Source organism: Pteropus medius, unplaced genomic scaffold, assembly GCF_902729225.1.
Source record: "Pteropus medius unplaced genomic scaffold, Ma_sr-lr_union100, whole genome shotgun sequence".
NCBI classification, from domain to species: Eukaryota; Metazoa; Chordata; class Mammalia; order Chiroptera; family Pteropodidae; genus Pteropus; species Pteropus medius.
Window position 1 is genome coordinate 5,440,451 of NW_024350924.1, and position 26,134 is coordinate 5,466,584.

General features: G+C 37.0%; 1 protein-coding gene across 3 annotated transcripts in view; it reads right to left on the reverse strand.

Annotated features, from left to right (window-relative positions):
- Positions 1–26,134, reverse strand: part of PHTF1 (putative homeodomain transcription factor 1) — a 43,380-nt gene that overhangs the window by 14,573 nt on the left and 2,673 nt on the right. For 2 of the 3 annotated variants that reach the window (XM_039841247.1, XM_039841246.1), the window contains exons 4-6: positions 3,351–3,420; positions 2,761–2,919; positions 146–302 (exon numbers count right to left, since the gene is read on the reverse strand). In XM_039841247.1, the coding sequence (XP_039697181.1) occupies positions 146–302; positions 2,761–2,919; positions 3,351–3,420 (386 nt within the window). Of the gene's footprint in view, positions 1–145; positions 303–2,760; positions 2,920–3,350; positions 3,421–15,987; positions 16,190–26,134 lie in introns of those variants that run through there. The other variant, XM_039841248.1, reaches the window with a different exon arrangement.

Here is a 26,134-nt window from a genome sequence, read left to right on the forward strand (position 1 = left end):
GCAAAGTATTCGGTTTTTTTTAGGCCAAAAAATAACAAAAAATATATGCAAATCGAAAGATTTATTACTTTAACCGAAGCCTTTGTAAATGTCTAAAATGCCTTTCCCAGAGAACAGCACACCAAGAGCTACTGCCCCATCTCACCTTCTCCTCCGGTTCCCGTTGCTCCCGGATGGCCTTGTTATCTGAGCAGACACAATTTGACAGTGGACGGTTCCCATGAGTAACATAAGGCACAAGGGTCCAAGCACTTCGCTTACATTCACAATGGGCATCATATAATACAGCACGAGTGCTATGACTGAAAAGAAGAGGTTTCGAAAATGTAAAACATTAGGGCTCATCTTTAAAACCAATTTGAGCAACTGCACAAATTATTTCGACAAAAATCTATCATTTTATAAAGTCCACAAGTAAAAGCACGTAATTTCCTTTAACACCTCTTCTTGCACATTAGCCCTTCCTGGCAGCACAATGATCTATGAGGATAACCGTACAACTGACGGGCAGAGTATGTAGCCCAGAAACAGACGGCAGTATACGTGAAAACCTAATACGTATAACTTATCCAGATGAGAAAGAAACAAATTCTTCAATAACACACACATGGGAAAATAGCTAACTTTCCGCTTACAAATGACCAAGGAAATGCACATTAAATGAGAAAAATGATAGTTTTTGTACATCAAATTATGTAACAATTTCCAAATTATAATGATGCTGCTAAGATTGCAGTAAAACAGGCACTCTCATCCACTACTTTCCAAAAGAACTGTGGCACCGAAAATTTCACTATATGTACTAAAAGCCTTACAATGTTGACGCTCTTTGGCCTATTAATTGTCTTGGAGAATAAATCCTAAAGAAATATAAAATATAGAAAATTTTGTTCATGATGGCATAACGATAAAAAACAGAAGCAACCTAAATGCTCACAATATGGGAAGGGTTGTATATACTATGGTTTTATAAAGTTTTACATAATGGAATACTACGTAGCTATAAAACAGTATTTATGGTAAATTCAGATGATAGATTTATACAGACATTAAAATGAGTTTTAAGTGGTGTGTCCATATAATGGAAAATGATACAACCATTAAAATGATAGTTGTAAAGACTTAAGTACAATGAAATAAAATTTAAAATGCAGTTCCTTATTCACACTAACATTCTGAGTACTCAATAGGCGCACGTGGCTAATGGTTACTGTATTTACCGTGATCATGTAAGAAATTTCCATGATCACAGAAATCCTATCGAACAGCATTGTCACAACTTTAATTAAACTCATAAATACATACATTTATAGATATTATTCATTCTATAACTTAATTCAAAAAGAACTGACATGAGAAAACAAAAATCACCCTAAACCCTTCACCCTAACCCAACTTTCGCTTCTCTCTGTTCTCATTCGAGTCTTTTTGCACAGGGTTAAGCAGTGTACACTGCGCACTTTCAGAGAGCTTTCCTGGTAGGCGGTGGCGATATAGTGGTAAAGAGAATGAAGTGAGTCCCTGCACATTGTGAGAAGAGAAAAAAAAAAAATCAGGCAGTTTAATCAATGAATACAGAAATTAATTAATACAGAAATCAAAATAGACTCCTGGGATAGTGGCTGGGGAATGTAGGACAATTTAGAAAGCATATGTGGGGACAGACTCTCCATGAAAGTTACATCTGAACTGAGATCTTGAAAAAGAAAAAAGATCGCCATGTGAAAAGGCTTAAGATTGTTTCAAAAAGAAAGAAAAGTTCTGTGTGAGGCACAGAAAAAGCCATTATGCCCAGAGCGGGCACGGAGGAGAAGGGTGAGACGTGACGTCGAAGAGGTTAGCAGGAAGGAGTGCTCAGGAGTTTGCATTTTCTTTCTAAGGGCCATGAGAAGTCACTAAAAAGTTATGAGCAGGAACATGACGCAACACAGTTTCTGTTTTAAAAGATTTTTCTAATTGCTGTGAAAAGAGTGGTTGGTAGAAAGAAGATCAGAGCAGACGTCATTCCAGTGGTCTAAGCAGAGATGCTGGTGCTGTGGACTCTGATGGTGGCAGCGGAGACTGAGACAGACAGACTGAAGACATACTTTGGAGGTCGAGCTCACGGACCTGGTGACAGATGGGATGTGAGAGCTGATGGCAGAGTAGAATAGGAAGACTTAGTTTTCACTTGAAAATTGGGCAGTTGCTGGTATCATTTAATGAAATGTGGGAGGTCCAAAAAAGGAACATGCTTTTGCAAAAAAAAAAAAAAATTGTAAAAAAAAAAAAAAATCAAGAGTTCCATTTTGGATATAAATTCAAGATACCCACTAAATCTCCATGGAAATATCGAGCAGGCAATTAGATGTACAAGTAGGAAGTTCAACAGAGATCAGGCCTGAAGATATAAATTTGAGAATCACCAGTATATCAACTATATTTAAAACAATGGAGCTTGATGAAAATACCTAGAAGGGTAGAGAATCTTGGATCCACCCTGGAAGTAATCCAATATTCAAATGTCAAAGAGAAGACAGAAGGCCTGGCCAATGAGGCAGGTGGGAAGAAGTTCAGGAAGGGAGACTGCAACAATTGTATTTGCTCTCTGTGAACTAATAATTTTAAGATGATCTCCAAATGGTGTGCATCCCTTCATTTCTTTGAACTTTAAACCATCAAATAAAAGGGTCAATGTAAGAACAGCAAGGTCTGCATTATCTAATAGCAAAAGCAGCAAAAAAAACAACTGCCATAACTTATTCCATCTCCTCCAATTACCTTGCATGAGGTAAAGCAGTAGCAGCCAAACAAAGATTCTTAAAGAGGTAACTTGAATCCACCAACTGCTGAACAATGGGAAAAACACAACTCGAACAAGCCCCTTCCGAGTCAGGGATGTCCATGGAATTTCAGGTTTGGCTTTGGCAAATGTTGAGCCTTTAAATATACAATAAAACAAAACGTCAAACCTTTACATGCACTATAGCAATACCCACTTGAAACACTATTAAAAACAAGTGAGAGCAAAAATGTTTGTTGAATGTAATAACTTCTTGCCTCTATCTCTGGGATAGGAGCTCAAAATAAGTCTGGCTCACTTGAATGTTATGCAATATATTTTTCTTAATTACACAACAGTGAGTCTCCAAGTTCACCCCTCCTTCATCCTTATGGAAACCATGTAATTTATGTAGCCACACAGTACTAAAGCAAAGGAGGAAAAAATGCTCAAGACTGAACGATGAGGTAAGAACATTACTTTTGGAAATGAAAGTACACAATCACATAGGGAAGATATCTAAACATAATCTTTAGTGCTACTATAAAATAATAGTATACATAGGAAACAAACCAAATTTAGAACTTACCTCTTATTAAGTCAACATCAATCAAGTCTGGCTTTATGTGACCCATCTTTTTTGGTTTGTTTTTGAAGCCCTAGAATGAAACAAAACAAAAACGGAAATAAACAAAGGAAAAAGTCCCTTTTAAATACAAAAGGTAAACTTATGTTTCTTTTTCTCTATATCTGACTCCCTTTTACTGGGAATATTTAATCCTAATGCTCCTTAAAGGAACTTGTCACTGATACTTGTTTTAGTTTTTAGTTTTATCAAGTAGCGCATGCATACACTCTAATCACTTTTTAAAATAATTACAAAGTGCCAAAAGATCAGTAAGAGAAAAATATTAATCCCGTGACCCATCTCTTCCCTCCCAATTTTATTCATTAAAAATAAATAACTTTCATCTTTTTTTTTTTAGCTGTGGCTCTTGGTATTTACTTCCATACTTCTAAATAATGTTTATATTGCTATTTTTAAATTTACTGATTTGAGAAATCATCTACTGACTCCTAAATAGTATATAAGAATTCAGCTCTCTTTTACTACTGATCCCCACGCATCCTAACTTCTACTCTCCAAAACATACTGATTTTTAGATCAATCAGTAATTACAGTATGATCACCATGAAATATCATTCTCGATAAGCTATATTACATTCTTCCATTTACTTTATAAGGTCAAAATATTTACCATTTTGCAAATATTCAAATACTCAAATTTAATCAAAGTCCTTTTTCTCTAAAAAATTATATTAAAAATTATTTTTAAAAAACTCTTGGCAACACCCTTGCCAGAACCCTCTATCTTTCTGCTCCAATTGGACTTGTTGCTCTTTGGCCTGCTACACAGCTATAATCCCAGAACTTCTCTTCACTGTCACCCTGACAATTCCATCCATCGCTCTCTGTGGTATGGAGAACCCCTACTTCCTATATCCCACGTCTTCTTGGAGCACATCCTTCAGTAGCTTCCTGAGAAAGGGGTCACGAATATATTGAATCCCTGCATGTTCTAAAAATGAATTCATTCTATCTTCACTTTTTAAAATTACACTAGGTATAGAATTCTGAATTAATAATTTTCCCTCAGGAATTCAGACATTGTTCCATTGTTTTCTAGCTTCCGATGCCATCTGATTCCTGACCCTTTGCACGTGAATAGTTTCGTTCCTCAACTCCTCACTTTATTCGTGGTGTTCAGAAATTTCATAATGAGGTGCCTTGATATGAATCTTTTATCATCTGTTGTGCTGAGAATCCTTTCCATACGAAAATTCATGTCTTTTAGTTTTACAGTTTTCCTATATTTTTATAGTTCTTACCTTCTAAACCTTTTAACTTTTGTCTCCTATTTTCTACCTTTTTTTGTCTTTTTGCTTTGCTTTCTGTAAATTTCCTCAAATTCTATTAAATTTTCATTTTAATTCTTTGAGTTCATGTCTATTCTCTTTCATATTAGAGGATTTCTTCAAATATCTAGTGATCACTGGCTGTCCATTTATATATTACAATGCAGAGTTAAAAACCCAATGGACCCAATATTCTACTCCTAAGTATATACTCAAGGTAAATGTGTATCTATGTCACTAAATAATGTACACAAACTGTTCATAGAAGTATTATTTATAAGTGCTCCAAACTGTAAATTACCTACCAGTAACAAATGGAAATAGCCCATCAACAGTAGAATAATTGTGGTGTTATACTGAATAAACTACAATTGTGCGACAATGTGAATGAATCTCACAAACGTAACTGTGAATAAAAGGAATTAGACTCAAAAGGATATGTACTGTATAATCTCATTTATATACAATTCAAAGAAAGGCACAATTAATCTATGTGCTAGTAGTCAGGTTACTGGTTACCTTCATTGCTGGCAGTGACTGGAAGAGCATGTGAAGGGAGCTTCTGTGGGACAGCTAATGTTCCATTTCTTGATCTGAGTGCTTGTTACACAGTATATTTTTTTGTGAAAATTCCTCAAGCTGTAAACTTATAATTCTGTTATATGTGTGTACACATGAGTATATTTATGTTTACCGAATGTGGTTTACTTCAATTAAAAAAACTTATGAGAAGCTCTGGGTATGTGAGTGTAGCTTATAGATTTAGGGCTTCACTGCAGGGTAACCAAGCAGAAAGCCTGAAGGAATCACCAAATGTCTTATCAGGAGACAGTTCTTCTGGGGTCATTCACATTGATGGAATAATCAATTATCAGTCTCTGGAGGCATTTATTATGCAGACATTCAAGGCTCTTTAAAATAATCCTCTATCACTATCTGCAGGTGACATAATATACATAGAAAACCCTATATTCAGTAAAGTAGAATATGAAATTAATATACAGAAATCCATCACATTCCTATACACTAATAATGAACAAATAGAAGTAGATATTATGAAAATAATCCCATTTACAACTGCATCAAAAAGAATAAAATAGAACTACCAGTCAAGACAGCAGTGTGCTCTACGACCACACCAAAATTACAGCTAAATTATAGAACCACTCTTGAGAATCACCTGAAGATTAACTGAACAGAACTCTTATAACTAAAGATGTAAAGAAGAAGCCACGTGGAGACTGGTAGGAGGGGCAGAGATGCGAAACAGGATGGTCCCAAACCCATGTGAGGAGTTAAGAATCAGGAGGGATATCTTGGTTTTAGAGGTTCTGCCCCCGCCGTCCCTGAGGAGCAAGGGGTCTCAGCCCCACAGCAGGCTCCCAGCCCAGGGATCCAGTGGCAGGAAGAGGAGTCCCCAAAGATCCGACTGTGAAAACCAGCTGAGTTTGTGGTTGAGTGAGACAGAGGGTGGCTGGAGTACCAGGCACTCCTCTTAAAGGGCCTGTGCATGAACTTACTCGCTGACAGACTCACTCACTCTGAACTCCAGCACTGGTACATCAGCTCAAAAGGAGCCAGTGACATACAGGGAGGAACTAAACTCTCTTACTTCAGGGTGAAGCCTGGAGGAGTAGCTCTCTCCACCATTTTGTTCCTTTGTTGAGCCTTCCCCCACAAAGTCGGCAAATCCTCTGCTGAGTGCCCCCACTCCCGCCCATAGCCTGCAAGCACAGGTAGGCACTCATCATATCTGAGTCTCATTAACCTGGTTAACAACAATCTTGTCCCACCCTGGTGATTCTCTGAGAACTAGCTCCACTCGATTCACATGACAAACCAAACATCTTTCAGAGGCTAGTCCACCTAAGCATCCAGCCCATGCCCATGCTGTGACTTCCCGAAAATCTCTGCAGACTTTACTAAAATCTCGGAAAGGTCCACAAACCCCAAACAAGTAGCATTTGCCTTGGTGTGAACTATACCTCTTGTTAACCCATTTCCTGTTTAGGAAAAAAAGTCAGCTTACTGTGTTAATTTAATTTGACATAAATGCACTCTTTGAAGCTGAAGCAAATCTGACTGGTTTTCAACGTGAAAATATAAAAACGATTCTTAGAGTTATTTCTAAACAGAACTTGCCTCTAATCCTAATGTAACAGAAATGTGTACATAAATCAAATTCATCAAATGAATCTTTGGCTAATGACTGTTCAAGAACGATATTAACATCATGCCTAGGAATGCTACGTTTTCTAAGATTTGACACTTTCAGAGATTGAGAATTACTACATTTTATAAATGGAAATATCACTACTAAAAACAGAATGCTATAAATAGAATGATGTCATTTGCTTCCAAAGACTATTGTTACACTAGAACGATGCAAAAATAATAACAAAAGCAAGATATTTCATAGCAAACTTTGGGGATAAGGTTAAGTTTGTAACCCACGAGTTATCTCGGGGTAAATGCTGCAGCCTCAAACGCTGCCAGCGAGTATCCTCAAGACAAACAGTAAATGGGTTAAGTGACCCCCCAGCCTGGCACAAGTGGCAGCCACCTTTGGTTTGCAGCGTAGCCTCTTCCAGGTGCCTCTAAACCCAGCACAGGCAGCTACCAACTGTAGATCAATTGGTAGATCCTACCAGATGGCCCTGGGCCAGGCGCAGACAACAGATGACCTTGACCCATACCAATTTATTTATCAAATGTAGTCTTCAGACCTACCAAGCAAGGCTATCATTTAGAATCAAAGGAAAGACAGTTTCCCAGACGAGAAAAAGCTAAAGAAGTTCATTACCATTAAACCAGTATTCCAAGAAATGTTAAAGGGACTTCTTTTAGAAGATGAAAAATATGAATAAGAAAACAGAGGGAAGAAAAAATTCTCACTGACAAAGGCAAACACTTAAAAGCAGTAGATCATTTATAAAACTAGTACAAAAGTGAAAAGGCAAAAGAAGATCAAGTGTAATTACAACAATAAATTGATACACACACAGAAGTAAAAAGTGGCAAAACAAACATGAAGAGGGTGAGTAAAAATTGTAGTAATTTTACAATGTGCTCAAATTTAAGCAACTATAAATATAAAACATACTACAGTAAACATAGCTGATATATATGAAGCACATGGTAACCACACACCAAAATTCTATTTGATATACAAGAGAAAGGAATCCAGACATAAAACTGTATAGAAAGTCGTCAACATACAAGAAAGCGAGAGAATAAGAGAGGAATTATAAAAACAATCAGAAAACAATTAAATAGCAATAACTACATACCTACCAATAATTACTTTAAATGTAAATGGACTAAATGCTCCAAACAAAAGATATACGGTGGCTAAATATATAGAAAAACAAGACCCACTTCTGATCAAAAGACATACGCAGACTGAAGGGGATGAAAACAGATATTTCATGCAAATGGAAACCAAAAAAAGCTGGAGCAGCAATACTTATAACAGGCAAAACAGACTTTAAAACAAGGGCTGTAACAAGAAACAAAGAAAAGACTTACAGAGCTTCCCTGCAAGCCAGAGCTACCTCTGGAGAGCTGGCCTGCTGGCAAACTTGTATGAGAAAGGCTCTAAGAAGACCCTGTGAGGGCGCTGCTGTGGTGCTCCTCTCTAATTCATCATGGATGACCAGTGGCAGAAAGATATCAACCCAACAAGTGGATATAACTTCATTAAGATAAAGGGATCAAGCCAACAAGAGGATATAACTCTAATAAACGTCAATGCACTCAACGTTGGAGCACCTAAATACATAAAGCAAATATTGACGGACGTAAAGAGACTGACAATAACACAGTAATAGTAGAAGACTTTAACACTCCATTGACATCAATGAATAGATCATACAGAAAGGACAACAAGGAAACAGTGGCCTTATATGACCCATTAGACCAGATAGACTTAATTGATATTTTTAGGACATTTCACCCAAAAGCAGCAGAATATCATTTTTTCAAATGCACATGGAACATTTTCCAGGATAGACCACACATTAGGTCACAAGTCTCAATAAATTTAAAGAACACTGAAATCATATTAAGCATCTTCCTTGATCCCAGTAATGTAAAACCAGAAACCAATTACAAAAAGAAAACTAAAATACACACAAACACACGCATGCTAAAATAACATGCTACTAAACAATGAATAAGTTAATGAGATCAAGGGAAAAAAATCAAAAGATATCCTGAGACAAATGAAAATGAAAAAACAACCCAAAATCTATGGGACAGAACTAAAGTAGTTCTAAGAGGGAAATTTATAGTAATACAAGCCTACCTCAAGAAACAAGAAAAATCTCAAATAAATAATCAAACCTTACACCTAAAGAACTAGGAAAAAAAAAGAACAAAGCCCAAAGTAAACAGGAGGAAGGAAATGAAGTCTAAAAAACAACAAAGAAAAATCAATAAAACCAGGAACTGGTTCTTTGAAAAGATAAACAAAATTCATGAACCTTTGGCCAGACTCATCAAGAAAAAAAGAGAAAGGGACTAAATAAATAAAATCAGAGATAAAAGAAGAGCAATGAAAAGCAACACCACAGAAATAAAAAATAAGGAAATAGTACAAACAATTATATGCCAACGAATTGAACAAACTGGAAAAAATGGATAAATTTCCAGAAATATACAATCTTTTGAGGCTGAATCAAGAAGAAACAGAAATTCTGAACCAGACAAAAACACTACAAAAACAGAAAATTACATTTAAAAGATCATACACCATGATTGAGCAGGATTTGTTCTTGGGATGCACAGTTAATTGATATATTCAATTAACCATGAAACACCGCATTAACAAAATGAAAGATAAAAATCATGTAATCATATCAAAAGATGCAGAAAAAGCATGTGAAAAAATCCAACGTCGATTCATGACAAAAACTCTTAGCAAGTGGAGGCAAAAGGAACATATCTCAATATAATAAAGACCACACATGATAACCCCACAGCTAACATACTCAATAATGAAAAGCTGAAAGTTTTTGAAGATCAGGAACAAAATAAGGATGTCCATTTTCACTTTTATTCAACATTGTATTGGAAGTCCTGCCACAGCAATCAGACAAGAAAAAGAAAAGGCATCCAAGTTGGAAAAGAAGTAAAACTGTCATTATTTGCAAATGACGCGATATTATAGAGAGAGAACCCTAAATAGTCCACCAAAAAACTATAAGAAAAACTAAATTCGGTAAAGTAGCAGGATACTTTAAAATTAATACTCAGAAATAGGTTGCATTTTTATACACCAATAACAAACTATCAGAAAAAGAAATTAAAAAATACTATTAACAATAACATCAAAAACAATAAAATATCTAAAAAGTATCCCAGCCACCCATCCCCCTCCCCTCTGGCCGTCACCAGATTGTCTTTTATATTTATGAGTCTGTTTTTAATTAATTTGTTCTTTTTGTTCCTTAGATTCCGCATATAAGTGAAATTATATGGTATTTATCTTTCTCTGTCTGACTTATTTCACTCTAGGTCCATCCAAGTCATTGCAAATGGTAGGATTTCATTTTTTTAATGGCTGAGTAATATTCCAATGTATATATGAACCATAACTTCTTTATCCAATTGTCTGTTGATGGGCATTTAAAAGTCGCTTCCATATCTTGGCTATTGTGAATAGAGCTGCAGTGACATCATTCTTAACATTTTTTGGATATGGTTTCTCCTCGGGTGAGGGAAACAAAAGAAAATATAAACAAAACTACATCAAACTAAAAATATTCTGCCAAATGAAGAAAACCATCAACAAAATTAAAAGACAACCTACTGAATGGGAGAAGATATTCGCCTATGATACTTTCAATAAGGGGTTAATATCCAAACTATTGAAGGGACACATACAACTTAACGCCAAAAAAACCCAAACGATCCAATTAAAACATGGGCAGAGGACCTGAATAGACACCTCCAGAGGACATACAGATGGCCAAAAGACATATGGAAAGATGTACATCTCTAATCAACAGGAAAATGCAATGAGATACCATCTCACACCTCTCAGAATGGCTCTCATCAATAAATCAGCACACAAGTGTTGGCGAGGATGTGGAGAAAGGGGAACCTTTGTGCACTGTTGGAGGGATTGTTAACTGGTGCAGCCAGTTATGGAAAATAGTATGGTGTTTCCTCAAAAAATTAATAATAGAGTTACTATAAGACCCAACAATTCCACTTCTGGGTATTAATCCGAAGAAATCGGAAACACTAATTCAAAAAGATACATGTACGTCTATGTTCACTGCAGTATTATTTATAATAGCCAAGATATGAAAGCAACCTTAGTGTCCATGGATAGACAATTGGATAAAGAAGATGTGGTACATATATACAATATTACTCAGCCATAAAAAAGAATGAAGTCCTACCATTGGTGACAACACAGATGATCTAGAGGGTATTCTACCCAGGGAAATATGTCAGACAGAGAAAGGCAAATACCACATGATTCACTAATACGTGGAATCTGAAGAACAAATGAGTAAACAAAACAGGAACAAATTCATAGATACAGAGAACAAATTGATGGTTGCCAAATGGGAGGGGGTTGAGGGGTGGGTGAAAAGGGGAAGGGTTTAAGATATATGAATTGGCAGTTATAAACTCAGTTACAGGGATATAAAGTACAGCATAGGAAATACAGTCAGTAATATTGTCCTAACTACCTATGGTGTCAGGGGGTACTAAACTTATTGGGGGAAATCACTTCATAAAGTACATAAATGTCTAATCACTATTTTGTACACCTAAAGCTAATATAATATTGTATGTCAACTACAATTGAAAAATTTTAAAAATTTAAAAATAAAATACCTAAGAATAAAGTTAACCAAGGAGGGGAGAGACCTGTACCCAGGAAACTATAAGACACTGAGGAAAGAAACTAAAGAGGACACAATGGAAGCAGATACCGTGCTCACGGACTGGAAGGGTTAATACCATTAAAATGGCCACACTACCCAGAGCAATCTATAGATTCAATGCAATCACTATCAAAATACCAATGACATTCTTCTCAGAGATAGAACAAATAACCCTAAAATTTATATGAAACCACAAAAGACCACAAATAGCCAAACCAATCTTGAGAAAGAACAACAAAGTTGGAGGTATCACAGTCTCTGATATCAAATATACAAGGCTATGAAAATCAAAACAGCATGGTACTACTACAAAAATAGACACATAGATCAATGGAATAGAATAGAGAGCCCAGAAATAAGCCCGTGCTTACACGGTCAATTAATCTATGACAAAGGAGGCAAGAATATACAATGGAAATGACAGTCTCTTCAACAATTGGTGTTGGGAAAACTGAATAGATACATGCAAAAAAAAAATGAAACTAGACTATTCTCTTACATCGTATACAAAAATAAACTCAAAATGGATTAAAGACGCAAATGTAAGGCCTGAAACCATAAAACTTCTAGAAGAAAACACAGGTAGTAAACTACCTGACATCAGTCTGAGTAATATTTTTTTGGATATGACCCTTCGAGGAAGGGAAACAAAAGCAGAAATAAACAAATGAGACTTCAGCAAACCAAAAAGCTTCTGCACAGCAAAGGAAACCATCAACAAAACAAAAAGATAACCTACTGAAGGGGAGACTATACTTGCAAATGATATATCTGATAAGCAGTTGGTATCCAAAATATAAAAGTAACTCACACAACTCAAAAAAAAAAAAAAATCTGATCAAAACCTGGGCAGAGGACATGGAAAGACATTTCTCCAAAGAAGACAGACATATGAAACAGATGCTCAGCATCTCTAATCATCAGGAAAATGAAAATCAAAACCCCAGTGAGATACCACCTAACACAGGTAAGAATGTCTATTTGCAAAAAGTCCATAAACAACAAGCATTGGTGAGTATATGGAGAAAAGGAAACACTTGTGCACTGTCTGTGCCTGCAAATTGGTGCAGCCACTATGGAAAACAGTATGACAATTCCTCAAACACTAAAAATAGATCCACCACATAACCCAGCAATTCCACTTGTAGGTATTTATCCAAAGAAAATGAAAACACTAATTCGAAAAGGTATACGCACCCCTATGTTCACTGCAACATTATTTTAAATAGCTATGATATGGAAGCAAACTAAAGGTCCACAGATCGATGGATTAAGATGATGTTGTGTGTGTGCACACGTATACACAACGGAATGTGACTCAGCAATAAAAAAATGAAATATTGCCATGTACAATAACATGGATGGACCTAGAAGGTATTATGCTAAGTGAAATAAGTCAGACAGAAAAAGAAAAAAATACTTATCATTTCACTTATATGCAGAATCTAAAAAAAACAAAAATGAATAAACAAAATAAGAAAAACACTCATAAAAACAGACCGAAGGAATGGCTGCCAGAAGGGAGGGGATGGGGGTAATGGTTGAAAACGGTGAAGGGGAATGTAGTCGGTAATACTGTGATAAGTTTGCACTGTGACAGATGATTACTAGAATTAGTGGAGCAGTGCCCTGTAAGATACAAAAATGTCAAATCACTATCTTGTACACCTGAAACTAATATAACTAATATAATACTGTATACTATATTACGCCACATACAATATAGTACTGTTTTATACTTAAATAATAATTTTTTAAAAATAATAATAGGGTGACCAGGTCCAAATGATCCCAAGGCCTAGTCATTGCCATCCTCTGCCTAGGAGGGGCTGATGCATTTGGTCCCATCTATGTTTCCATCTTTCAGACCTTGACTACTTCCTTAAAACATTGCCATAAAAAATAGTTTGATTTTATCATTTTCATCAATTTCTTTGCCCTCAGAGACCACCAGAGTCTATCAAAAGTGGCATGTTAAAAATTAACTCAGTGCTGCATAAATGCTTTGGAAATTATTTGTAAACAAACATGTTATATCAACTATACTTTGCTTCCTACCTTAATGTCTTCTGGATTAAAGACACCTAGAAAATAAATTCACAAATCCTTAAAATGTTAAAAAAATAATAATAATAAAATAATCCTCCAGTATTCTCCTTGGTTAGGGAAGCTGAAGACTGCTATGATGGAAGTTTTGAGATTAGACAAAGGGCTCACAATTCTGTCTTTATTATCACAACTCCTGCCTGTCCTTTCTTCACTGCCCCCAGAGCCTGTCCACTTAACTTTCTCAGGAGAAATATTACCAGTCTCCTGCCTAAGGGCACTGTTAGTCTTTAAGAGGTTGAAGAGAAGACCAAGAAGTCCAACCTCTCTGTTTACAAAGTTCATTCAATCTCCCATTTTTAGACCGGTAGCTCACTCTCTGTCTCACACAGAATCTGGTGCATTCAAGTCCTATGCCTTTAGGGGGAGCTCTTCAGGGCAGCTGGCTTACCTCTCTGGGACAATGCCCTGCTCTCCTAACACTCCTCCATTATTTTTCGTCTTCCAAAAATGCACTGACTTCTCATCTGCTGAGATCGCCCTCCTCAATCTTATTCCTTGACTTTGTGGATACATCCATTTTGTACATCCCTTTTATGTATTCCTTTAATGTAATTTTAGTGATGACTCAGAAGAGAGAGATTATAAATGTATGTAACAACCTATCATATTCAACCAGAAACCTAGTCATGAACTTTTATTCAGAGGGTGAAGAAAGAATCCTTTCAGGGCCTTCAATTAATGTTATATTATTAGACACTACATTCATTCCTCTTAAAAGGCAAATGCATGGAGTTCTTGATACATCTCCAAGTAGAATTCTAATGCTTCTTAATCATTATTGTTCCAAAGGCATTTACAAAATTTTATTAACACGTAGACAATGTTTTCTACAGGAAAAACTCAGGATTTGAAAGTCATAATGACCTTCTGTATATTAGGAATTGGAAGTAAATTTGTGAATTATCTTTTGTATTTCAAACTCCTGGATTGTCTAATAATTTTGTTTCATTACCATTAATTAAACCTTTCAAAAAAGATGAATTTTAATTTCATGCTCAATCAACATTTGTACATGCTAATTCCTAATCAAGTTTTTAATATGAGATATTTAACCATTAAAATTAATGTAAAAATGAAAGGTTACAGTAATTTGCTACTTCTCTATTTTAGATATTGAGCAAGTATTTTGATCTTTAGTTCTACTTAACTAAATAGATGCAGCAAAATAATTTTAGTTAACTATAGTTATAAGTTTGGATAAAACTATAACTTTTATCTAATTCTACTATAAACTATAGATTTTTTCCTATTCAACTATATTCCTATTCAATTCAACTACAAACTACAGATTTTAGAGAAAAGTATTCTAAAACCCTAAATGTACTAAAATTATATCTAAGAAGAAATCATAATTTGAAAATTAGGTATTTTAGGGAAAAAATAACCCTTTGAAGAGATATGTGTTCTAATTTTTGAAAGATGAATCATATTCAGAGAAATAATTATCTGTGCTATTCAAAATCAGAATTAACATTTAAAAAGTAAAAATATTGCTGTATTTTTTTCTAACAGACATAGTTCTTGTGGACATTTGCATCAAGTACTATTATAACTAAAAAAATTTAAAGTACCTTAACTTTAGAGTCTAATTCTTTTTTCTACTTTCTTTCTAGACTTTTCACCTATATGTTATAAAATTAGGATTAGCATTAACTAGGGGTAAATATCAAACTATGAAAACCTCCCTTAGCAACAGAAACACATTCATTCACTTAACAAATATTCAACATGTGTCTTCTATCTGCCAAATTCTCTCTTGAGCTAGGCATACAGCAATACCTAAGTCAAAATATGGCTCTATCTTCAGAGTGTACGGTATCAAAGGGAAGACAGACAGTAAAGCCAAGTGTAAGAAGATTCCTCAGGAAAATGCCCCCCTGAACCTCCCTCACCATTTTTCTTGCCTAAGGGGATAGAAGTCATTAATAAAGTATGACCACTGAGAGATGAAAGATGAGAAAGTCACTATATACTTTTGTGTTTGGCTAAGGAGGAATGAAAAACACATGCCACGCTTTGTCCTCAGACCCTCCTGCTTTATCCTACACGTTCTGTGATACGTATGAGAGGGAACGAGCTCCAGGCACTAACTAGCCCGACTAAGCACTTTCTGTGTGCTTCTATTAAACTCGTTTCACTCATTTCGTCCCCACAACTGTCCTTAGAGGTACTTTTATTATCCTCCCTTTACAGGGGCTGAAACCAAGGCAGAGAGATTCTAACCCAGTCATTCTCACTCCAAACCACCAGACAGCCACCTCTCACTGTACGTATGGTACGAAGTGCATTCCTTACCAACGTAGGGACGGGCTTTGTCTCCGATCAGACAGGGCTGCTTGCCTCTGAAAGGTTCAGTGGGATTAAACCCTGAGAGCTGAGTGAATTTCCTCACGGGCCGCACTGTCTCCCCAGCAGCCCAGGCAAAGAAAGCAGGAGAGACTCAGGGCGGCCCCCACGAGCTGCCAGGGCAGTGGTCCGGAGGCCTCGTGCAGAGCCCAGCTGCGGGCTGTACTCAGCCCTCTCTCATTTGCTCCTGCTTAAAAAAACAGTAATGTAAAAGGAGCCACTTTAAAATGGAGCCGGTGTGGCCATCCCGGAGGAACCGCCTTGCGAGTCTTACCCCTCAAACCTGTGGAATGTTAAAATGAGGCAAAATAACCTTTGGGCTGGGCCTAAAGCAGCACTGTGGCCCAAAGAACTGTTTGCAAGGAAAACAAAAAAGCAGATGCTATGACTGAAAGTTAAAAACGCTGTTCGGCATTAGTGTCACTATGTTAGCTGGTCTTCCTCCCACTGATGTCATCGGTCCCCTTCCCTTTCACATAAACACCTCTGGCCTCTGTCCCCTAATCAGAATGCTATTTGGGTCTCTGCCTGAATCAGTGCTTCCCAAATAGCTCCTTTTTTTCTTTTACTATCAAATGCTTTGTTGCCTCTCGCGTCGGCTTTCTATTTTTAAGTTAACGCCCCCAACGTAACACTTGACCAGTGCAGTTCCTACTTTCAGGCAGAGGGACAAAAACACTGGTATTGCCACACTACTGGACTCTGTACTTAACAGGGGATAAAAGACAAGTTAAATCCTGTGACACGTCTACCTCTGAGGGTGCTGAAATGTCCATTTTACTGCCATTAAAAGAATCGAACTACTATATAGTCAGGCACAAAGAAGGAAGTCACCCCTAACTTAGGGCATGTGATGAATAAAACAGCAATTACAAGGCAAGTACAGCGCCACAGAACTGTAAAGGGCACCTAACTCAGATTTAAAAGTCAAAGAAAGATTTCCAAAGGATAATATCCAACTTGAGACCTGAAGGGTGTGTAAGAATTTGCAGACATGGGCATGGGGTGTAGCAAAAATATATGAGAAGACACAGAAAGAAAAGACAGCATGACAAAAACCAAAGAAAGTTCAAGAACTCCAAAAGCAGGGAGGAGAGAAACTGGAGAGGTAAGCAGAAGCCATACTGTAAAGATCATAATCATGCTAGGAATGTGAATTTATTGGAAGGATACTAGGAAGTCAGAGAACAGTTTTAAATATGAGAAAAATAATCAAACTTTGTTGAAACAGAAACACGATAACAACAACCAGCTTCAGTGATAATGAGGGGTGAAGGAGACAAACATAAAGTTACTCCAGTAATCTAGATCAGAAGTGGACAAGTAAAGGGCCAGATGGTATTTCAGGCATGTGGGCTATTAAGTCTCTGGGCAGCTACTCAGCTCAGCTGCTGCTGCACTAAAGCTGACTCAGACTCAGACAATAAATAAAACAGAGCCCGCTGTACTCCATAGGATCCGGCCTGCAGGCCAGTTGGTCAGACCAGGTGATTAGAAGCATGAACTCGGAAAAGTATTCATATTCAAAAGACACTGAGGTAAAATACAGAAGTTTTGGCAATTCAAAATGAAGGATCCATGTGAAGATAGACGAAGCTATAGAAAAATTCGAGACCCCCAACTTTAGCACTCTAGCTACTCACTGAGTAGAAAAACAAGAGAAGGGACAGGCTGGCTCAGCACAGGGGAGCTCACCGATCCAGAAGCCCCTGGGGACGGATTCCCTCTCACACAGGAAGGTTCTGCAAGCTACATGACAACAGGGGGAGACGTAATCTTTTTACAGGTAAGGGAGTGAATAATTCGGAAAGTTAACATAATAATGATACATATTTAAGTCTATTTGACTCCAAAGCTCATGCCTAAAAGTTGATGAGATTTGTTTTGCTACTGGTGTAAATAAAAGATATCATCTATTCATATACATATTCATATATCTCTGTTTATCCATCTATCTCACATGGATTACACATATCTATCTTATTACTCAGGTAACTACATTTAATATATTTTCTTTTTTTAGAGGGAAAACTTTTATTTGTATTAACACTTGTAAGGCTAATCTCTTTCCAGCCTCACCTTCCTCAACCTTGATACCCACCTTCGTAGTTATTTCTTCCTTATTGTTTCTAAATAAGATGTGCACAGTGCTTTCTTCAATTTTAGATGCTATCCATTTATTTATTACTGTTGAAGATGAGGAGATAGCTTTCTTACTTAGCCTTTCTGTGCCTCAGTTCCTTCACCTATAAAAATGGGAATGATAATACATCTACCTCATAGGACTGATGTAAGGATCAATTAAGACTGTGTGTGTGTAGTACTTAGAATAATGCAAGACACATACTACAGGCTGAGTATTAAAGATTATTATTATTACACCACCAAACACACAAACACCCTCCTTAACTATATATAGTTCTCCCCCCACCACATAGTTTTATCACAATTTTAGTTAAATCAGTGTTTGATGTTGAGTGTTATGATCATATAAATATTGTTCCCAGCTAAGTAGTCAACATGTCCTTTCTTAGAAATTGTTTGTCCTAGAATTAAAATTCCCTCATTTTTTTTCACTCAAGGTTTCTCCATATCTAATACTAATTCATCTTAAAACTTCCTAGAACTGTTACAAATCTGCTGGTAATGTGCTCAAACACAAGAAATATCAGTTTCTTTTTCCCCCTTGAAGAGAGCTATATCAGTTTTCTATCCTCCTGTTCCAGGCTGATCTGGTTCTTTTCCAGGCCAAATATAAACTGTCATCCTGGGACATCTCTTCATTATTCTAGAATTCCCCTTACCTCTGTGTTTGGTATCCTCTTTCCTGATGCTATGGATTCTTTTTTGGTTTGTTCACTCATTATAATACAGTACATGTCCTCCTACGCTTTCTGAGATGGCACATGGGTAATTCACGTCTTTGCGTGCATTTGACTGTCTGAATGTGTGTTCATGTTCATGTGGTGCTTATGCTTGGTTAATAGGCTAGGCATAAAGTTTTCCATGAAAGTCATTTTCTCTCAGAACTTCGAAGGTTCCATTGTCTTCTGGCTTCCAGATGAACTAGAAGTTGCTACGAAGAGACTTGATAGCGTTCTGACTCCCAATCTTTTTTATATGATGTTTTGATCCTTCCCTCTACTCGCTGCTTAACTCAAACTCTAATTCCAAATATCCTTGCAATGTTGTGATATATATACATACATATATATATATGTATGTATGTATATGTATATATATCCCCAGTTCCTGACACAAGAGCTCCTGAAATCCTTAATTTCCTGGGTAATTATGAGTGTCTTCTGTTCTAATAAAGTGACTCTGGGTGGGCTCCTGGGTGAGAGCTGGTCACCAGAAAGAACGTGCTAGGATTAGAAGCTTGAGATTTTCAGCCCTGCCTCCCATCCTCTTGAGAAGGAAGGACTAAAAATGGAGTTAATAATCGATCATGCTTATGTGGTAAACCTCCATAAAAACCCCAATAGTATGGGGTTTGGAGAGCTTCCAGGATAGTGAACACATCCACACCGGGAGGGCGACACACCCAAACTCCACGGGGACAGAAGCTCCTGTGGTGGGGTCCCTGCCCCTCCCCAGATCTTGCCCTGTGTGTCTCTTCACCTGGCTGTTCATCTCTGGCCTGTATCATATCCTTTAAACTGGTAAATGTGTTCCCCTGAGTTCTGCGAGCTGCTCTAGCAGATTAATCAAACCCGAGGAGAGGGTCAGGGGAACTGCCGATTTGCAGCCAGAAGTTGAGGGTAGCCTGGAGACCTGCTGCTTGCGACTGGCATCTGAAGTGGGGTTGGAGCAGCCTTGTGAGACTAAGCCCTTAACCTGCAGGATCTGAAACCATCTCCAAGTGGACAGTGTCAGAACTGAGTTAAATTTGTACGACACCCAACTGGTATCAGAGAATTGCTTGGTGTGGGGGAAAAACTTCCACATGTGTGGTGATCAGAAGTGTTTTGTGTGAGTAGAAAAAAAAAAAAAGAAAGAAAAAGAGTCTCACAGAAGAAACAGACAAGCTAGACTGAACTGAATTTTTCTAAATTTCATGATAATGTTTCTTACTATAGGTACTTATCACTAAAAAGATCCTTTCAATTTGGAAATGTGTGTATGTCAGTTCTGGTAATTTTTTTTTTTGGTATTTATTTGATAATTTCTTCCCACACCTATTTCCTTTTTCTGAAACACTTATTGGATGTTAGCCTTCCTGCATAAAATGTATCACTTTTCTATGTTCTTTCTCATTATTTTGTACTATATTTCTGGGAAATGCCTCAATCTTATCTTCCAATTTTCAAATGAATTTTTTTTTCCAATGAATTTATTTGGGTTATATTTATTTTCTGGGTCTCTTACGTTTTTCATCTACAACCCTTATAAAAAAAAAACCCTCATATCCAGGGGGTGACGTAAGCATCATGGCAGAGTGAGAAGACCTACTGGTTTCTCTCTTCCAAGTTACAAATCAGACAACTATACTTTAGCCAAGGGTTCCCTGCTCCACAAGCACCTCTGAGAGATCCACGCATTGAGATGTCCAAAGGCGGTGTGCGGGAGTGAGCAGCGGAGTCAGAAAGGGAAAAGGACGGACACGAAGAGCCACAGATGCAGTCAGGCGCTTGTCAGCGGCCCGGCTGACACAGTAGCACGAGGGCTGGGTTGCAGCCCTCACTTGGCAGCCGGGAGGGCAGAGGCAGCATTTCAGCCTGAGAGGCCCGTACACACTGTGGCTCGGCCCAGTGATGAGGGTGTGGAAAGGTGTGGCGGCTGTGAGCTGACAGCTGCCGCCATATCCAGGGAAAATACAAGGCTGCAGATACATGAACCTGCCCCCGACTCGCCCTCCCGGGACTGCCCAGGCTCCAGCTGACATGGCAGCAGTGGAGGGGTCAGGTTACAGCCCTCACTCAGCAGCCCGGGGAGAGGACAGAGGAGTAGAAGCAACATTCCAGCCTGAGTAGCCGGTGCACACTGTGACTAAACCCAGTGGAAAAACAAAGCTGCAGGCACGAGAATCTGCCTCCCTCCCCACCACCACCACATACACCCCATCGTAGAACCCTGCAGAGGCAAATGGGACACCTCAGCTAGGACAGGGTGGCTGGCAGCCTCTGGATGCTGGGAAGCGCCGTGGGAACTCACACGTCAAGAGCCCCATCGCCAGCTACATCCCACCACTGGGTGGTGCACTGAGGCCAACGTGACTCAGTCAAGGAGGGGATGGCCACCTCCTCGGGAATGTGGGGCATTTTCCACCGCCAAGGCTACAACACCCCACCAAGATTCCAGCAGTCCCAGCAGTGCAAGTAAGAGAAAACGAAAACGCACTATACAGCACCATCTACTGGAAAACAAAGACTTCTACTTACCAACCTGCTGAATTGTTAAAAGCAAAACAGTACCTAAAAATGATTTCAATACCTCTAATGCCAGTTAGAGAAACAATCCATCAAGTACCATAAATAACCAAAGTTAACAAGGTAGCTCAGGAAAAGAAAATGAAAAGTCTCCAGAAAATAAACTCAAAGACATGGGAAACCGTCATTTAAATGACAGGGAATTCAAGACTGCAGTTCGGAAATAACTCAGTGAGATACAAGAAAACTCAGAAAGGTAGGTCAGTGAGCTCAGGAAGAATATCAGTGAAAGGGGTACGTTACCAAAGAGACTGAAACTACAAAAAAAGAACCAAACAGAAGTTCTGCAGCTGAACTCAATAAATGAATTATAGAGCTTAGGAAATAAAGCAGACCAGGTGGAAGAAAGAATTAATGATCTAGAAGATATAAATCTAGAAATGACTCAGGTGGAAGAGAGAGAGAATTTGACATGCCAAAATGGTATGAAACTGAAAAGTAACTATAAGAAGCTGGAAAAACCACAAATATGTAGATTAAGCAACATGTTACTGAACTATTGGGTCAAAGAAATAAAAGATCAAAAGATACATAGAGACAAATGAGAATGACAATACGGCCTAACAAAATGTGGGGGATACAGCAGAAGCAGTACTAAGAGGGAAGTTTTAGCATTTCAGGCCTACCTCAAGAAATAATCACCGCAAATAAAAAAATCTAACATTTCACCTCAAAGAACTAGAAAAAGAACAAAGAAGCCCAAAAATCAATAGAAAAAGGGAAATGATAAATTAGAGCAGAATTAAATGAAACAGGGAACAAAAATAGGAAAAATTCATGCAACAAAGAGCTGGGACTTTGAAAGGATAAATAAAATGGACAAACCTCCAGGTGAACTAAGGAAAAAAGAGAAGATGCAAATAAAACCAGAAATGATAGAGGAGCAGTTACAATGGACACCAAAGAAATACAAAGGATTACACAAGAATACTAAGCTATTTTATACCACCAAACTGGATAGCCTAGAAGAAATGAACAAATTCTTAGAAATACATAACCTTCCTAGACTGAACCAGGAAGAACTGGAAAACCTAGACTGATCAACAGTAAGGAAACTGAAACGGTCATCATAAATCTCCCCAAAAAAACAGAAGTCCAGGACCAGAGGGCTTCATGGTGGATTCTACCAAACATTCCAAGGAGATTTAACACCAATCCTCCTCAAACTCTTCCAAAAAACGGAAGAGGAATACTTCCTAACTCATTTTATGAGGCCAATGTTACCCCGATACTAAAAAACAGTATTCAGTTCTTTCAGTATATTATATCTTTAAAAAGTTTTCCTGTGATTCCTTCATCCCTTTTTTCTCTTTAAGTCTCAATTATTTGATGATCTTTGACTATCCATTTACACTTAAGAGGGAGGCACTAACATGCCAAATGCAAGTTCAGTGTGCAATGGGTAGCCAGCCACTTCACTTCCAGTATCTTGAGATCTTTTCTATTTAGTCAGTTTCTGTAAAGAGAAATTCCAGTCTTCTGTTTGAAGATTACAAACCTAGCCCCCAGACGTTTACTTAAACTCCATCATTAATACAGTATTTCACTCCACTCTCATTTCTGCCTAGTGTTCCAGAATCCAGAACTTCTCTGGTTCAGCCTTTTAGAGAGCAAGCTTCAATCCAGGCTTATCAGAAGAACATAAGGGAAGTACTCTTCGGCCATGTAGAATAAGAAAGAGGCTATGGGATAGGCCTACTGACCCTTATACATACACTCAAACAATCCTATTTTAATATTTTCAGTTCTAGCTCATACCTGCAGATATACCTGATGCATCTGCTTCTTGCGTCTTTCAGAAATTAAATACTGGGGTTTTACACGGGGAATTCACTTGTTTCTTAATGTCATTCCCCATGATAGACATGTTCTTACTTTCTTCACTTTCCATCCACTTTGCAACTTTTAAATTTTTATTAATAGCTCTCATTTACTGTAGTCTTCTCTCCCACTCTTTTAATACTTGTGGGATGATATATTTTTCTCATTGTAATTTGAGAGGTGTTTCAGAAGAGATCAGATGGAGATTAATGCACATATTTAAACTGTCATCCTTAATAAAGAGTTGCACCTGTCATGTACCCACCATCCAGCTTAACAAAATATTACGAATACACTGTGCTTGTGATTAGCCTTTTTAATTTTCTAGGTAAGAGTCATGTCATTTTCAAACACTGATTTTTGTTATTCTAACATTAGAAAAAAATGTTAAAAAAACAAAAGAAAAATATTTAAAAATAAAAGAATATTTTGCTTATCTTTTTCGGAGGGGGACTAAGATGAGCTTCATTACTGATAATAATGTTAGACCTGAAGTTTAATATATTCTCTCAATTAAGAAATTTTAGAAGACAGTTTTCATTTGGAATATGTATAATTTCTTGTGTACTACATTATGATTTCTATTTTTCTTTTCTATTGGTAGGATCTAAGGAAGTAGCTATATTGAAATATAATTTATATATAATAAAACTCAATTTTTAGGTGTACAGTTTTAGTAATCAATTAGGCAGATTTCTAGTAAATTTATAGAGTTGTACAACCATCACCACAAGTTTTAGAACACTTCCATCACAAAGTCATTTTTATTAGGATACTTTTATTATTCTGTCCCACTTTACTATATGTTTCATGAAGAGAAAAAGTGTTTTTGCGCATTATGTAGACATAGCGCCTAGCCTATTGCCTGACATATATGGTAGGTAGGTACTCAACAAATATTTGTTAACCTATTTCTCATTTGCCCTGAGAATACTCGTCGGTGGCACTTGTGGCTGTGTTTACCCCGAGATAACTCACAGATAGAGTCCTAACCTCACCCCCAAAGTCTGCCACGAAATGGCTCACTTTTATTATTATTTTCATAATACCCTAGTAAATCGATAGCCTTTGGAAACAAATGACATTCTATATATAGCATTGTTTTTAGTAGCGGTATTTCTATTTACAAAATATAGCTATTCTCAGTCGCTGAAACTGAGAGTCGCTATATTTTGTAAATAGAAATACCACTACTAAAATCCTAGAGAACGTAGCTTTCCTAAGCAGGATGCTAACGTTGTCCTCGAGCAATCGTTAGCTGAAGGTTCACTTGATGAATCCGATTTATGTACACATTTCTGTTACATTAGGATCAGAGACAAGTTCTGTTTAGAAATAACTTCAAGAACAGTTTTATATTTTATTTTCACATTGAAAACTAGTCAGATTTGCCTCAGCCTCAAAGAGTGTGTTTATGTAAAATTAACGCTGGCAGAGAGCTGCACTTTTTTTTCTAAATGGGAAGTGGGTTAAATGAAGAATACATAATGACTGTCTCAGTTTTATTTTTGGCATTTCTTTACTTTGACTTATTTTCTTTCGCTAGATTCTTCATATGTGAACTCTTCACATGTGAATCATTTTAACTCTTCCTGGTCAATCTAGACATTTTTTGGTTAATATAGATATTTAAAGTGATATAATTTCATCAAGTATTACCTTGGAAAAATTTCGTAGGTTTTATTATGTCTATATTTTTATTTCTATCCTTCAAAAATACAGAAATGATGTGGCCCCTCTATTCAGAAGCCATGAAAAATTTTCCATTTTCTACAGAACAGTATCTAAAGTTCTTAAGAGTCAAGTCAGCTCTAAAGTGATTTCTAGCCTATCATCTTATCAATATACTTTATACTCCAATCAGATTGGGCTACTTGCTCTTCCCTTAAACAAGTTCTGTACTTCTGTTTGTAAAAACTTTTTCTCCTGTGCTCAGTACCTAGCAAAGTGCCTTAAACAGAGTAGCTCAATATACGTTTGTGGAGAGTTCATAACACTATCGCGATCCAAGTTAATATTTTGAATTTTATCTTTTATCATATTGAATTATGTTTTATTACTTAATTTCCAATTTTACTGTATTGTGATCTATTTCATTTTTTATTGTTTTTAATTTTTTATGTTTTTGAAATACTTATATTTGTGTAATCTGCTTTTAAATTGTATTAAGTACTTCTATATATCCTATACTTCGGTCAATTTTGTCTAAGACTTAAACATATATAAAAAGATATCTGGACTTTTCTTCGACCACCATTAGACCACGAAATTCATGAAGAGCCAGGTCTACTTTGCTGACTGTATTTTGAGTACCTGGGACATGCTGGTACATCGGCTCAGTAAATTTTTAGTCGTCTTTAATTTTATTCTTTCCACTGCTACTAAATTAAAAAGTGTACATTAAGGAGTTCTTAGGCTGATTACCTTATAAGAACAATAAATAAAAATATACATAATAGATGAGGTTCAATTAAACACAGCAACACAGAGTTCCTATTACGAATCAAAATGTTCTAAGAGTGAGATACAAACACAATTCCTGCCCTTGAGGCCTATGATGATGCTCATGTTAGCAAGTAACTCTGACACAGTGTACTAGAGGGAAGGATGTATAAAAAGGCTTGGAAATAAGAGTCGAGGACACCTTTAAATCGAGTAGGGGAAGGAGGTAGTTAAGGAAATCTATAGCACAAAGTAAAATCCTTTTAAGGATAAGAAAACCAAAACTCAAACTATGGTACATGTTCAAGATCATACAGCTGGAGACCACAAAAGGAGATCTAACTCCCAGTTCTGTGCTCTTTCCCTTACACCATACTTACTATCGATACCTTTTAGCAGCT